Source organism: Leptonotus elevatus, chromosome 2 (genome assembly GCF_054856555.1).
Source record: "Leptonotus elevatus isolate MCC_2025b chromosome 2, RoL_Lele_1.0, whole genome shotgun sequence".
Lineage (NCBI taxonomy): Eukaryota > Metazoa > Chordata > Actinopteri > Syngnathiformes > Syngnathidae > Leptonotus > Leptonotus elevatus.
In genome coordinates, this window is record NC_141240.1 from 29,552,166 (window position 1) to 29,567,917 (window position 15,752).

A 15,752-nucleotide genomic window follows, 5' to 3' on the forward strand; every position below is an offset into this window, starting at 1 on the left:
CCCAGACAACTTCAAAAGTGGATGTTCCATTGATGATTTTTGCCCTACATCACAGCTTTGCTCTTGCCATGACTCTACAACCCAATATAACGTAATTAAACTAACAAAGTGACATCAATAGAGACAGAAGTGCTGTGTAATTACAGTCGGTGCTAGGACATCATAAGCAGGCAGTGTCATCACCCTAACGAAGGAAATAAATCGACGGCAGTCAGACAAAGCCTTTACGATCTTCTCCTCCGACACACAAAGCCTCCCATAAACAGGAGTACAGCCAGAGTTTAATGGCAATCTTAAAGTTGTGTAGGCCACTAGCTTTTCTTTACTGCTCCTGCCCAGCAATACAATGGGTGCCTTGACACCTTCACCACTCCCATCCTCTCCTTCATTAGTTTTTCCCTTCTCCTTCCCCTTCTATACGGTGTCTGGTCTCCTCACCCCTCTGGAGACACATGAGTGACAGGCCTCCCCTTAATAACGGTGCACTCCAATTCTGACATGCTTGCACCAAACAGAAACTCACACAAATAAATCTCGCCGAGCTACATGGGGACAGTAGCGCTAAATGTCAGGGAAAAGTTTTTTAATTTCCTTGTGCACACACCCATACATATAGCCGCTCACAGACAAGAACCCTTTGTGAGCACACACAGTATGAGAGCGTGAGGCTAAATGTCAAGGGATGATGTAAATTTGCACGATTGCTTCCAGAAGTAGTTCATCACAATGACAACGGTGGACAGATCAGTGTGCGATTGTCCTCCATGAGCGTTGCTGTAGACGGAGTGTACACTACAGTCGTGCCCGTGGGCTGCTGTTTGATCTAGGATGAAATCCTCAGTCTCTCTCAGCTCCATGTTTTATTTGGGCCAGAATAGTTTCCTTCAAAAAGGCATATCACTTGGAGAAATAATTCATTACGGTAGATCAGAACTCTGTGTTGCCCTTAGTACTTAATAGTCGCATGTTTTATCATCATAAATTAGCTGAGCTTTAGAAGAAACTCAAGCACTGTACGTCGTTAATTTGATGTTCATCCAGCACGATTAGTGGCACTCTGCCTGTGTGAACTTGGTGGAAAAAAGGGGAAGGTATATGAATAGATGCATAATATTTTCATAAGAATCATGAATAAAGTTAAAAGCCTTTGCTAGCATTTCTAAAAATGAGAAACTGTGACCATTCCAAAAAATGATGGCTCTGTTCTAGTTTTGGAATTTTCGTTTTAGTTCGTTTTTATTTCATTTTGAGTTGTGTGTTTTTTTTAGTTAGTTTTTATTAATTTTCAAAGTGGTTCTGTTATTTTAAAAAATGCTTAGTTTTAGTTTAGTTTTAGTAAGCTTCAGTATTAGTTTTGTTTTTTTAAATGTGTATTACTTGTGCACAATATTTAATAAACACCATGGTAAAATTAATAAAGTACCACATTTCATACCGAGCGTTGCGTTTTAGCTGAGTTAAATGAAAAAGCAGGTGAGCCGAGCCGTTTGAGCCAAAAGTCAAGTATGCCAATAAGAAGCGACGTCATCTGAAAGTGCTTTTGTATTGGCTGCTGCTGGATCACATCACTTCTGTGTGTCACAATTTTAAACGTCTTTATTCTGGTTAATATCAAAATAAATATACTTAAAATCACATTTAAAATCATCCCCAAAGGTTCATGTATTATATTAATTACCAAAGACTAAAACGTAGAACATTTTTGCTATAATTATAGTTAGTTTTGTAAACATAAAATGTAGTTTCAGTTAGTTTTCATTTTTATTTCATTTTGTTAACAAAATAGTTTTTTGAATTTTATTTTCATTAACTAAAATAACCTGCCTGGACAGGTTTAGATCCAAGTGCTACTCCAACTTAGATTTCAGCGACATGCCTCTTAGCATCAATGTTCTAAATACAGCGATTTGGTTGCTGCTTCTTGTCAACACAGATAATCGTACAATGTTTGCTACATTGTCAGATGTGAAGGAGATCGAAATATGTAATTCAAACTCGCCAAAAGAGTGTATGTTTAAAAGTCGGAATTAATCTGTCTATAACTTTGATATGAAAGTGTGGACAAGTCACTGTGATCAGAACCAGAGATGTTTTACTTTCGTAGAACAAAATACTCTTCACACATCCTGCCTGGTCTCTGGCTGGCAGTAGTGGATCTCCCTCTGCTCCCCTCTCCACATCATTGTTCAAAGAAAACCCAGCTGAATATATTGTTCGAAAGAAGCATGAGCAATTTATGATACAGTAGTAAGTGCGTGTACCACAGTGATGAATAAAACATAGATCCTATTCAAGAGAAGTCTCCCTTTGCCCAACCCGTATATGTGGCTCAGAAGCATACTCTTTTCCCTGCGTTGACTCTTGCTTTTACGACTACCACCACCAACCGTCAATCACCCAAATTCTCACTGCTGCAGAGGTGACTGATGAGCGGGCGTGTCAAATATAGGGGAACCAGTCAATCAGCCTCCATGTAAAAGCTGCTGGAGGGTGTGTGAAGAAGTCACGTTCTGTGCCAGACCGAGGATTTTATAGTGGTGGAAGAGGAGGGATTAACCCCTACCACCCTCTTTGCTAAGTATTGTTAGATCCTCTGTAGTGTGTGTGTGTGTGTGTGTGTGTTTCTCATCCACTCCAAGCTGCCAAGCTCTGCCAGCAAAGTTTGCGTTTGTACATATATACTGAAAGTATCTTCAAGAAATAAGAGGGAAAAGAGAACGGCCGTGGATCATTTATGGTAGCGAGTGTGTTGAAGTGATTTACTGTGCGAGCATGCCATGGTCCACTGAACTTAGAAAATGAGCAGGCAGTGGTGACCATGATTGTGCGCCTCCCTGACTACTTTATGGGGGTATTCAGATGTGCGTTTGCGCGCCATGTAGATGGCGGTGGGAATCAGTAGCTGGACAGAGGTAGATAAACAAAGCGAGACACATGCAGTCTATCATCTTCATTGTCTGTGTATAGCCTATTAATGGGTGTGTGTCTGCCCAGGAGAAGTGGACTTGACTTATGCTCACTCAAGTGTGTGTGCGTGTGAGTTGAGGTCAGAGCCCCAGCTGATAGACACAGCCGAGTGATCTCAGACAATTGCGATGGTGAGAGAGCACGATCAACCTGTTGACCCAAACTGTCTTACAGATTACCTCATTTGACGTACACACACCCCTTACGAGTTGACCATCCTGTCACTTTACACCACTCTGCTTCACACTACTACTACTACTACTTTAAGTGACTCAGTAATATGCAGTATAGTCGTGGTTTTTTTTGTCAAGGTCAACAGTTTTGTTGTGTTATCTAAAACGGTTACTGATGCTAACCGTTAGCATATTAATGGCAATTTCCATTATATGTTAACATTAAGCTAGTGAACCATTCTTAAGATGTGTGATTAATGTGTGATTCTCTTTGTTTCATGTTTAATTTGACAGCGAACTTTGACTGGGAGAGGCCTCTTTTTTTTTTATGAATTATTCACTAGGCTATCTATCAAACTGCTGCTTAAGTGATGTGATTTGAGTACACTGTCACCATACAGCGTTCATATCTCAGGTTTGAATTTGCACGTCAAAGCAACATTTTCTATTTTTTTTATCTCAAAAAAATTATCAAGGCATCAACAATCTACTATGTAAAACTAATCAAAAATAAAGTTAGAAATGCGAAAACGACATTCACTGTCCATGCACATTTTGACACTGCTACCATTATCTCTATTTTAAGTCCATCAAGAGCCAATTCATATTTATGTCATCACACAGGTCACATAGGTCACATAGGTCACATAGGTCCTGAAACATGTCTGCGTCCATTATTTCTGGTTAAATTGCTGCTATTATAGCTTCGATTGTGCCTTAAATTGAGCACAAAATGTAGTGATTGCATGAAGAGAGAAGGAAATTTAAGAAACATTTTACTTCATAAAATAAATCGAGTCTCTGTCTGCTACTCCATTTACTTGAACTTCAATGCCACACGCACACGCACGCATACACACGCACACACACACATATATACACACACGGAAAGTTTTGTGTCAACTTGTGTACATGACTAGATCAGTATGATCAAATGAGTTTCTTGTTCTTACACGTATTTATCTTTTTTTTGGGAGAGAGCTCAGTATTGTTCATTCGGTAATCTTACCGACTTGACATGTCATCATCATTGCTCTCTCTCTCTTTTTTTTTCTTCTCTTTTTCTTTTTTTGTATGTGCATGTGTGTGTGTGCATATGTGCGTGTGTTTGAGTGTGTACTCATTAATTCACCTAAAACCTAATAAAAATCCCATACCGTTCACCTAAACCGAATATTTCAGAATCCAGCTAGAGTCGTGAAGTTGTCAGGAGACCCGAGGAAGGACCAAAGAAAAGAAAGGAAAGTGAAATCCAGCACCGACCAGACATCACCTACTACCCATCGAGTTACCAACCAGAATCTTTCACCAACCCTAGAAAAATCTAAATTCCAACAAATTAGGGAGACCTCAAGAGACCAAAGGAAAGATTGAGGAAAGGAAGAAAGGATAGAGGAAGCAGAGTGATATCCACAGACATCAGCCTCCACCGATTCAATGACCAGAGGAAGAAGCAGATTGTGTTAGAATTTTGGTAGATGCTGGTGTGGTGGATCTGGCATGCATGAAAACCTCCACCAAAGAGGGGAGCCGTCGACCCCGGCCAGGACAGAGCAAGCACAACCCCACAGGGCCCCACAGGGCCCCCCAGGCCGCGGCAGCGCCAAGGCACAACCCCCGGAGAGCAATTTTCGTTGTGCTGGGCTGCAGTAGTGCTGAGTCCTCAGACTCATGGCAGGCCAGCATAATACTGTCACTGGCATAAAACTAGGTAAAGCAAGTTTATTTATTTAGCACATTTATATAAGGCAACCCAAAGTGCTCCACAGATCATGAAAATAGGATAAAACAAAGAGACAAGCGAGAACATAAAAATAATAAAATGATCAAAGTTTAGGGAAACAATAAAAACACAAGTGAGTAATCAGCAAATAATGAAAGAAAATTAGTTAAAAGCATCTCTAAATTTCCACTCCCCCGCTGATCAGCTCTTTGCTTGAGATTTTAGCCACTAGTAGTATTTCCTGCTTGGAATCAAATGACTTTCAGTTTGGTTGTGATTTTTTTTTATAGTGGATATTATTCAGATGTTGAAATGTGGAATACAACAATTCTTGTTATTCTTTAGCAAGAAACTGAAGAATATTTATTAGTGTTGTCAATAAATACGCCACAATTGGGCTGCCACTTTCTTAGCTCTGTATGTATTGCTATTGAGGGGTGGCTGTGTGTTCTTTATGTAAATTTAATACTGGGATTCTCAATTATGCAGTGCTGCAAAGATGGCTTGGGTTCCAATATGTTGAGTGTTGACATCACGTGTGTATGAGGGCTGCAATCGCCTGAAATTCAATTTTGTCTGCATGACCACCATCACTTGCGCATGTCTGGGGTCCGTCCTCAAAATCCTCCTCTACTCACTCTTTGTCGATGGGTGCTGCTGAGCCCTTGGCTCCAAGTAATCCCATGATGCCTGTCTTTGGTAGGTGTGGCGACCAGGCAGGGCGCAGAGAGATGTGATTCCCAGGTGAAAGGTGGGATAGACTTTCTGATTCGCTCCAGCACACTGATAGAGTTACAGCTCAATTCCGACGTCTGGGCCCTGCTGGTCTATCCCTCTGACTAAAATAGGACCAAGGAAGTAGGGAGGGGAGAGGAAGAATCACTTCTTCCATTCTTCTAAACTGTCGAGCTTGGTCAGCCTGTACAACATCACTTCTAACTGTGTAATTCAATCTAACCTTTAAAATTGGACTTATTGTTGACCTCATTGGTTCTTTCCACCTCTGTCTTTTCAGTTGCCCCTTCGGTTTTGTGCTTTTGGCTTGTTTTTGTGGACACGGCAGTATTTCTGAATAAATCATAAATGGTTCAATAGCTGGCCCAAGATGTGCTCTGTCACTGGGGGGATCAATGGTGGAAGGACAATGGAACAGTGATGGCACTGACTGGAGGAGAGACAGGGAGGGCCATGTCGAGGTGATCCATAAACTCAGTCTGGCATGAGGCTGAATGGGGAGGAGAAACCTGTCCTTGCCCACATCTTGTCTCTCTGGAGAGAGACTGGTGTCAGTGTGCCCTACTTTTTGCCTTCTTCACATAGACATACAACGTTGTGTTCAGATGGAGAAAAATAATCATTTCAGTTGATTTTGTTTGCTTTTCTTCCATTTTTTTTTTTTGCCTCATCTTGTGGGATGAAAGCAAGGCGGTTGTAATGAATAACTAAAAATATTTCCGGACAATAAAAAATAAACTATAAAAATCAATTCCCTACTTGCCATGCATTATTCATAGTGTAGTGAAAAGTTTTATTGAAATGTAATGCTATCTCACCTACTGTATGTCTACACATTGACAGTTGGGTCGCCATGTCCATTAACAACCATGATTTAATGCAGTGACTTGCAAAGATTTGATTTGATTGCTATCATAATGCACAAAACGGATTTTGTCTTTTATGAAAATATTGTGCTACAAAATGTCACATGCTATGGAAGATGCTGTTAAAACCAGTTCGCCAGTTCATTGGTGTAAATTCAGAAATGACGATATTTTAACAAAGCTAGTAGTTCAACGTTCTGTATTGAGTGCATTTGCGTAGCAAACTGCTAGCTTTTCACATTAACCCTAACAGAAGAAATAGCGACCGTTAGGTAGATGGGCAATTCCGTTGGACTGCAGGGAAGAGAAGAACCCAGTGGCATGCGAACGGTACGTAAGAATAAAAGAGGGACATACCCCTCTAGTAACACTGGCTCTTACACCCGTCCCGGATCACCCAGGGGGTCACTGATTACGTTGTTTGTACTCGTACTTGAACTGCGTGAGTGTGAAGGGACATATTCTGTACTATTAAATACCGCCATTCTGGCAGTCAGCATTGATGAAATAGAACTTTGTTTCAAAAAGGTTGGCAGGGCTCCAGACTGCCTCTAAATGGTGGCATTTTGTTCCTAAAATTTGAGCTGATTCAAGTACATTTGGACTGGATGAAAAACAAACTACTGTTAATGTAGTGGTCGTATTCTCAATTCAGTTGTTTGACTGGCGTCAATATAAGCCAGTTAGATGATCTCCGTTACTAGGATCAGGCCCCTCAGATGAGCCTTTTAATATTCTTGCCTAACTGATCTGCAAATTGGAATCCTGAACTTCTACATTGTCTACAAAATGGATAATAGCTTGTGAGGCTTCGAACTGCCAATGTAAGACTTTAATCATTGTCTCCTTAGTCTCACACTAAGCAGGCATTCATACTAAAGTCTGAGTAGAGCTATCCTTCACATAAATGATGCAGAATCCTTTTCAGCAACCAGTTGAAAGTCATCAGCAGTCCAACCTCGTATACAAACACGTACAACCATAGACCACATTTCAGGGCTGAATAGGAAATGCCTTCACAGCCGAAACCGTACACGCTCTTGAAATTCAAATTCTTTGTCACCTATGCGGCACTTCAAAGCTCGGAGGTGTACGTGTTGACAGAATGGAGTGGCGTAACCGGCGAACAATGTTGTTATATGTGAATTATGTCCTAGTGGCACAAGCTGAGAGCTTTACGTCTGAGCAGCGACGGCAGCTACCCTGAAATGTGCATGAAATGTGCTTACTGCTATCAGTGAAACATCATGGCCAGTCACCTGCTTCCCTTCCGCACTTCCTGCAGGGCTACTGTGGACCAGATAAGAAATATGGACATACAGTACATGTAGTAAACCAACTACCCACACCTGTGGCCCCCCACTATACAAGGTCATGTAGGGACACAGAAAAGAGACAGCTGAAGAGCTCCAACTATTGTAATTTACAGTCTCTTTAAACGTGATCCCCCCTCATTCCAATAAGTGCAAAAGAACATCTGTTTTATGCCAGAAGGCGACGGTCCGAGCTCTGCAACAATCACTGGCACTTCTCGTAGCGGGCAAAAGAGATGAGGAAACTATCATAAAAATGCACCCGCCCCAGCTCTACATTTCACTTGGATAAACAAATATTTTCCTCCATCTGGAGTATATGACACAGTTTGGCAAAGTCAGTTTCATCATTCATCTCCATCTAGTTCACGTCAAATACACTGATTTCTGTTCTCTCCTAAATATGAGCTTGACCTTTCAGCTTGTCTATAACATGAGGATTAGAGTGAAAGAGGAATAATATGATTTGAATCAAACGCGATCCGTAACGTTCAGCCGATTGATCCAGCAAAAAGTCCCCTATTCATTTGTGTGATGTGCATAATGAGCCATTTGTTGGATTAAAGTCGGAAGAACATTGTTGCAACTGCGCAAAACACAAAACAATGCCTTATTCAATCAAGTATTGCGATTGCATTTATATGACTGAATATTTGGGTTCGAAAAGTGGTCTTATTCAGTTTTTTTTTTATTGAACATGTTTGGGTTTTTATGTGTTTGTTTGTATATTGGCGATATTCGGGTTTTGAAAGGGTTATTGACTAAATGTAAACGTCGTCATTGTCAGTCAGAGAGAAACATTTGGTTTGGTGAGTGTGTGCCTGTGTGTGCGTCCGTGTGTGAGAGAGGGAGAAAAGGCTCTGACTCTAAATCCACAGGCCATGCCAGATTTACATTTAAAGTAGTTTTAGCAAACGGCCCACTTGCAGATTCATTTTTTGGCGGTGGCTGAAGGGACGGGCTTATCTGTGAGTCATCAGTTACGCGCCCTGTGTCCAGATAGAAGCTCTGAGGTAGATGATGTGCCATATCATGCGTCACTCTTGCTCAAAAGTCTAATTGCGTTACATGTGGATTCACTCGGCGCAACATGTGTGTGTCATTCCACACGTTAAGTCTTTTCACACATGGGATGTATGTTTCAGTAGTGATTGACAGGATAATTAATGGCCTGCATCGGAGTGCTATCGATGTTCAGCCATGTCCACATGGAGCAACAGGGTTACTAGCAACTTGGAGTATACAGTATGTGCGAGTGCAGGAGTACCCAAGGGCATATTTGCGCCTCATATTTACTCTTAATAGGGTCAGTGTATGTGTCACACCACTCGCAGGCGTGTAGTTGAGGAGGTGGTAGTGTTGTTGTTGACACACAAGGCTAAAGGCTGAGATTGCTGAAGGCTCCAATGGGTAATTGAGAACAGCATGTTTCCTCCCTTCCGAGCCACTTCAGGCCCAAACCAGCTCGCCCTCCGACCTCCAAAGCCTCCGCGGACCGGCTCTCCGTCCTCTTCCTCTCCTTATCCTCTCCTCTTCCTCTCCTCAAATATCACCAGCTGAGCTCTCTGTAGAGAAAATAGAATGTGTGGTATTAATCAACCCCAGGGCAACATGGGGAATGGGGCAAAGTGGGGAACGGGGGCTAGAGTTTTGCTATTTCTGCTACACAGGCTCAAAAAGAGACGCATTCGAATTGTGTGGAGCACAATTTCATAGCTATATATCCCGAAGATCTTAATCTTAATTCTTCTTATGACATATGCCTGTATGTAGTGAATGTTGATTTCACGTCAGGGTTTATTTAAGATGGCACCACTTCCTAAATGTTTTTCTAAACAGCCTTAATGGTCTTTCTTGTTGCAAGGACATTTTGAACATGTCAAAAAAAATCCTTGTAACAAGGAAGCCTAAGGCTGTTTAGAGAAACAATAAGACCATCTAGAGACAGTTAAGGAATTGCTGCAACCTTGGAAGAACCCTAACGTGAAACATTTGCAATGCTATTGAATTTTGGTTTCATGTCAGCGTTTCCTAAATATTCTCTAAATAGTCTTAATGGTTTAAACAGTCTTAATGGTTTTTCTTGTCACAATGAATTTTTGTTTAAAATTCTTGTTGCAAGGAAATTTTGAACAACAGTCGCTTAAAACAAGAAAGACCATTAAGACTGCTTAGAGAACAATTCAAACTGTTTAGAGAACCATTAAGACTGTTTAGGAACTGCTGGAACCTTGAAGGAACCCAAAGATGAAATCAACATTCGTTAGCATTGCAAATGTTCGCCACTCTGGAATATGGGCTATAACCAATGGAAAATAATACACTTGTGTACCACTTAAACGGTTGAGTAGTTTTGATTCTACTAATAGCTGTGTGATTGTGTTCTTTAGGTCCGGAGCACCTGTGCACTTAGACTTAGAGCATGTGTGTGTCAGTCGTATTGTGGAAGCCAGCACACTTGACAGGATTTTACAAAGCATTTCGGAGGATTCTGCTGTTGGTTCTCTTCGCTGATCCGTGTTGGAACACACGACTCAGACACTCACTTCACTTTTTGCTGCAAGTGTTTGAAGAAGTGCGACAGGGCTCCCTCGCTTTGGCTTTATTACACATGCTGAACGTGTCACCAGCCTCATAAAGCCAAGCTACCCCTCAACCTCTTCTGACTTTCTCAAATGAATAAATGTGATTGAGTGAATGCCATTACCTGGGTAAATGTGTGATTCCCAAAGGAGTGGACAAGGCCTAACACCACCCTGAGGGTAAAGCTTATTATCATTGCAAACTCCTAAGAGGAGAGAGGCAGCTGTGGAGCTGGTCTGAGGTCCACATTTCCATATTAATCTGGCACATTTAGGCCTCTGAGACAGAAGGCCGCCTGTCACGCTTGTATGATAACAGAGAATTTAGCCTTCCCCTCTCATGTATAAATATGTAGAATTCTGATAAGATTAATTGAATCGAAGCGGCAGGAAAGGAGTGGGAGGGATGGAGGGAAGGAAAGGAGACACGTAATGTTGCCAAAACGTTCATTTGAGACTGGGCTCTTTGTCTCACAGGGTGTCCGAGCTTGCTCATATGGCTCCAGAGTGCCATGAATTGAAAATAGCATCTACCTCACGGACCCTCAAAAATAGCTGCAAAAAAAAAAAGTTTTTGCACCCAGCCGATAAATATGGCGTGGAGCCTCTGACATCCAAGCCTCACCCCAATTTTCAGTGCTCTGGAGGAGATCAGATAGCCCTGTGTCATTTGATTTTCTGCCTTATCTCATCTGCGCCCATCTTTTTGTCCCATGCAGGGCTAACACACATTGCTTGTATCGTTTGAAGGGCAAAACTCTGAACGATATCGGAATAAACAAAACTATCCTGCTGTGTGGTACTGAGTGCTTATGTCTAATGAGTGTCCTTCATTTGACACGAAGGATGCAAATCGGAACGAGTACATGTTGTGTTTGCAGCAAACTTTATGACAACGCATCCTTAATGGAGGCATAAACTGCTTCAGAACACAATTAAGATCCCATACAGCTCTGCATCCTCTCCTCAAAATGACCAATAAAAGTCTTTTTTTTTTCTGTAAAGCATGCAGAGTGTTGAAGCAAGGAGGGTGGTGAGTGCAAAATGTAGAAAAGAAAAGCCTGGATGTGTGCTGGAGCCATGTTGTCACCCAGCTTGACATAATATAAAACCTGTAAACAAAGCAATGCAACACTACTAACTATTTCCAAACCTTTATGTAAGGGATATATTTGGGTTTACCGATCTCAATTTTCTGGCGAATCACCAATCTCCGATCTTTAAAAAGCCTGACCTCTCGATCCCAATTTTTGCAGATCACAATTTTTTTCATAAGCAACAGCATACACACCTTCAATGTTCAAATCTTGTTTTATTGTAAAATATTGAACAATACCTGCGAAAATATACAAATGGGTTGTTTAAACTGCAAGTAGTTCTCTCAAATAAAAATCAAAACTCTATTAATCATCCCACAAAAGATGACAAAGGCTGACATTTTCAGACATCTGTGGAGGGAGATAAGATCGGTGGAAAATATCTGTTTTATTTTCAGGAATGTACCTGAAATTAAGGAAATTGGCAAATATTTTTATCCTGGCCGATCTATCAGTGCACCCCTACTGACAATATACTGGATATATTTTATGTCGATCTGAGGTTATCATCATGGCCATTTAGTGAAAGAAATAATGAAATTATTAATACAACTTACATTATTAGTATGAAAGCAGAAGGGGCTGGGCAAGCATTGGCCAGTTAACCCACCTTTTCATAAAAATATTAGTTTTGACAAAATGTATAAAAAAAAAAATCAGTTTAATGTAAAACAAAAAAAAAATTCATCACGGGACCACCATGACAATTTCTAGACTTTTTTTATATATATATCTTTGAGCTCAAACAAATCTGAGCTTGTTAAAAACGGATGAATTAATCGGTTTCTTATTCTGGGAATGCAATAGTAATCAGAATATCATATTTCTACTACTAGGAGCACGAACAACGTATTGCTAAAGTCACACAACAAACCACTCAGGCTAACACAAAGCAATGTTAGGACTGCGTACCCAAGATGACAACTTGGCGTACATAACATGATGTGAATTTAACCAAAGACATACAGTAAGTGCAAAAACTGTCCAGACTTGTTTTTTGTTTTTGTTTTTTACATCTTTGGATAAGGATAAAGATGCAGTTGCTGGTCATTCGACAGACAAAAGCAAGGGAAGAGACGCTTTCCTTTGCTGGCTCGGAAGTTGACTAAAGGCAAAAATAGATATTCACACAAAAATGTGGAAAACTGTGTGAGTGGCGTCTCTCCTTAGAAAGTGTTGCCTGAGGCTTCAGAGGAGGGACTGCGGGGACCCCAACCAGCCCCTCCCCCACTCTTCTTAGTGGCCCCTGAGAACGTGCTGAGGAAGTGATTGATGAGTAATACCGAGACCGACGCGCGCCGTGGCCCCCAAAGGCATCCCTGCAAAATGATGCGCACCATTATAAATAAACATTTTGGAAATAAATAAATAAAAACCAAAACAATGCAAAACAATCGGTGGGGTTTGTTATTATGGAAATTGTTCCTTGAGACAAAAATCTACTCGGCTTTTGTTCTTTTCTTTGATGAGAATTTTTCTATTTAGGTATGCGTGTGCGTGTGTTGTGGTTATGCATGTGAGTGATGAGCTCAAAGCTAACAAGACCCAGCAGCTGACTGGATGTTTCTCTGTCTCTCTCTTTCGCTTACTCCCCGCTCATTCACAGCGAGCCGCCGTGCGCTCTCATTTGGGAGCGCTCCAAATCATCGCAGCTGTGTGAGCGCGTGCGTGGGCGTGTGCGCTAGCGAGTGCATTTGGGTGTTAAACTGATGTGCAAGTGCGGCATATGCACAGTTTTCATGATACGGGGTGCCGAGTCACAATACACAAACACGCACGCATCTCCGTCCAACTGATCGCTAATTGTTGAGTGACTTGTAAATGTTTTATGTTACACTTTCTGCTAATGTTCAACACTGAGCACTAAATGCCTCTGTTACAAATTCAAGCAGAAAGGCAGATTATCATCAAATAGTTACATTATATCATGATGAGCCTCCGGGCTGTGGTCTGGTGGAGAGAGAATGAATTATGAATTATGAATGGCGAGTGAGGGAGAAGCTTCTCTTCTCTCTTGGGATTTCAAACAGCTGAACTCATTTAGGTTGGATGAATGAGAGATAAGGAAGAACGTCTGGCTCTCGCGCATTTTTTTTTGCTCTGGGTGTTAGAGAGTCACTGAAGCCGCCCTGAGACACACACGCGCACACACTGATTGCCAAATTCATGCTGCAGGTAGCTTTATTCATTGCCAACGCTGAATAACCATAAAGAAATGGTATCATTAAAGTCAGTGGTGCATTGCCTTCAGACTGCTGTCGGGACTTTTTGTATGTTTCTGAAATGGCTGCCCGTGCAGTGCTGCACCCTTTGCCCAAACCATTCTTCAGTATTTCTCCTCTGCTCTCTGTCTTGTCTCCGTGGATGCAGGCCGCAGAATGGGTCGATGATATTGTACAACAGGAAGAAGGTCAAGTACAGAAAGGATGGCTACTGTTGGAAGAAGAGGAAAGACGGGAAGACCACACGGGAGGATCACATGAAGCTGAAAGTGCAAGGAGTTGAGGTAAGCGGCCCGACTAGAATTCCATAAATGTGGGAAGCGCCGAGGGTCTGTTTTGTAGCGTTTCCATCAAGCAGTGCAGTTTACGTTCAGGTGAATATTTCTGGTTTGATTGTCTAAAGTTAGGAAGAGGACTAAACAGCAGACATGTTTCTTGAGTCTGTCACTTCTGTTGAAAATTTTGAATGGAAAATACTAATACAAGGGCTGCTTTTAGAGATAGACCCATGTTACCGATGATTAGTAGTTCAACAATATTGGCAAAAGAAAAAAAATACAATTTCCGGCTCTTAACCTTGTCTTTAAGCATGTTTTTTGAACGACCTTTGAGATTTATCAAAATTTGAAAGAAAGCTTTATTATAACATGCTAAAGGTCAGGTTAAAACGTTAAATGAAAACGTAAGCAATTAAATAGCTCACGATAGTTTTCTACAGTAAATAAAGTTTTCCAAAATTTCAAAATAACTCAAATGTGAAACTTTCAATTAGGGATGAGCGAGTACCAATACCAGGAATTGGTATTGGACCATTACCCAATATATTTATTGGGCCTTATTTATTTTAAGGTATCCAGTCCTCATGACAGCAGCCAATACTGTGGCCGTTTTATGATCAGGAACTGGGAATTAAACATTGGAAGAATAGAAAATTGCCTTTAATTGCATGCAATTTTCAGGAAAAACGTATTGCGATATAAAGGTGTTTCTACTATCATTGTTTTTTGGGAGACATTTTTTGTATCAAAAGGACTAGTTGTATTGGTACTTGGTATCGAACATAGTCCACCGAAGTTAACCGTTTTAAATTGATCTCTTATCCGCCTTCAGATAAAAAAAATTAATTAAAAAAACCCTCCAGATATTTGTCAAAATGTCGAATATCGCTGCCATAATCAGCCCGGCCGATAATCTGTCTATCCCTAGTTGTTTCCTTTAGAATAATAAGCATTATACAAAAAAAAAAAAGAAATCATGCGGGATGTCCTCCATTATCCTCTCGATGTTCTTACGCTCCACAATTTACATCTCCCCATCTGGCCGATCCAAATTTCCCATTGCAAACCTTACCAAGGCATTGTGAACCGCACTGTACCGCTTGGTGGAAACGCGAACGTGCTCCGCTGAGACACGACCTCTTTGCCATCCTTGAGCTCTCCATGGGCTGCGACGGAGACAGTCGCATGCTGCTGTCTCCAAGGAGCCTCACCAGCAAACAATGCAGCACAACAATAGTTTTCCCGAGAAAAGCAGTGGAGTGGAGCCGATTGTTTGTACCTTATTAAGACTCGGGATGTTGCCGTTGCTCCGGAGAGCCTACATTAATCTTGCTTGCTCAAAGCAGTACTGAGCAGCAAGCGCTCCCTCACCTCACTCCAAGTCACCTCCCATACAAGCCATAAAACACCCAGTTGTATCTATTTTTGGCTCTCCCTGGCTTATTTCTGCTTGATCTGTGGCGGTGGCTTGCAATGTTGAGGCAGCGAGGCTGATTTATCAGCAATTCCACTTCAAGCCAAACTTTGCCTCCCTAGCTGTCTATAGTGCTGAAGTTTAGGTTCTGCTTTATTGCCAGCAGAACGGGGGTTGAGATGTACAGCAGATATGACATATTTATGTGTTTAGGATTTAGATTTATGTGTGCTTACAAAAAAAACACACAAACATGACACGTAGCACACACCTCAGGCGCTAGTGTTTGTGTCACACAGTGTGACATAGACACAGCTCAGGCGTTCTCCCAACAGGGGCTTTGCTCTGTGTTTGCGCTCCTCCAGATATTTGTCACTCTGAG

At 41.4% G+C, this 15,752-nt stretch overlaps 1 protein-coding gene across 11 annotated transcripts in view; it reads left to right on the top strand.

Annotated features, from left to right (window-relative positions):
• Nucleotides 1-15,752, top strand: part of camta1a (calmodulin binding transcription activator 1a) — a 330,875-nt gene that overhangs the window by 175,096 nt on the left and 140,027 nt on the right. For all 11 annotated transcript variants that reach the window (XM_086068103.1, XM_086068104.1, XM_086068105.1 and 8 more), the window contains one exon: nucleotides 13,827-13,962. In XM_086068103.1, the coding sequence (XP_085924229.1) occupies nucleotides 13,827-13,962 (136 nt within the window). The remainder of the gene's footprint in view (nucleotides 1-13,826; nucleotides 13,963-15,752) is intronic.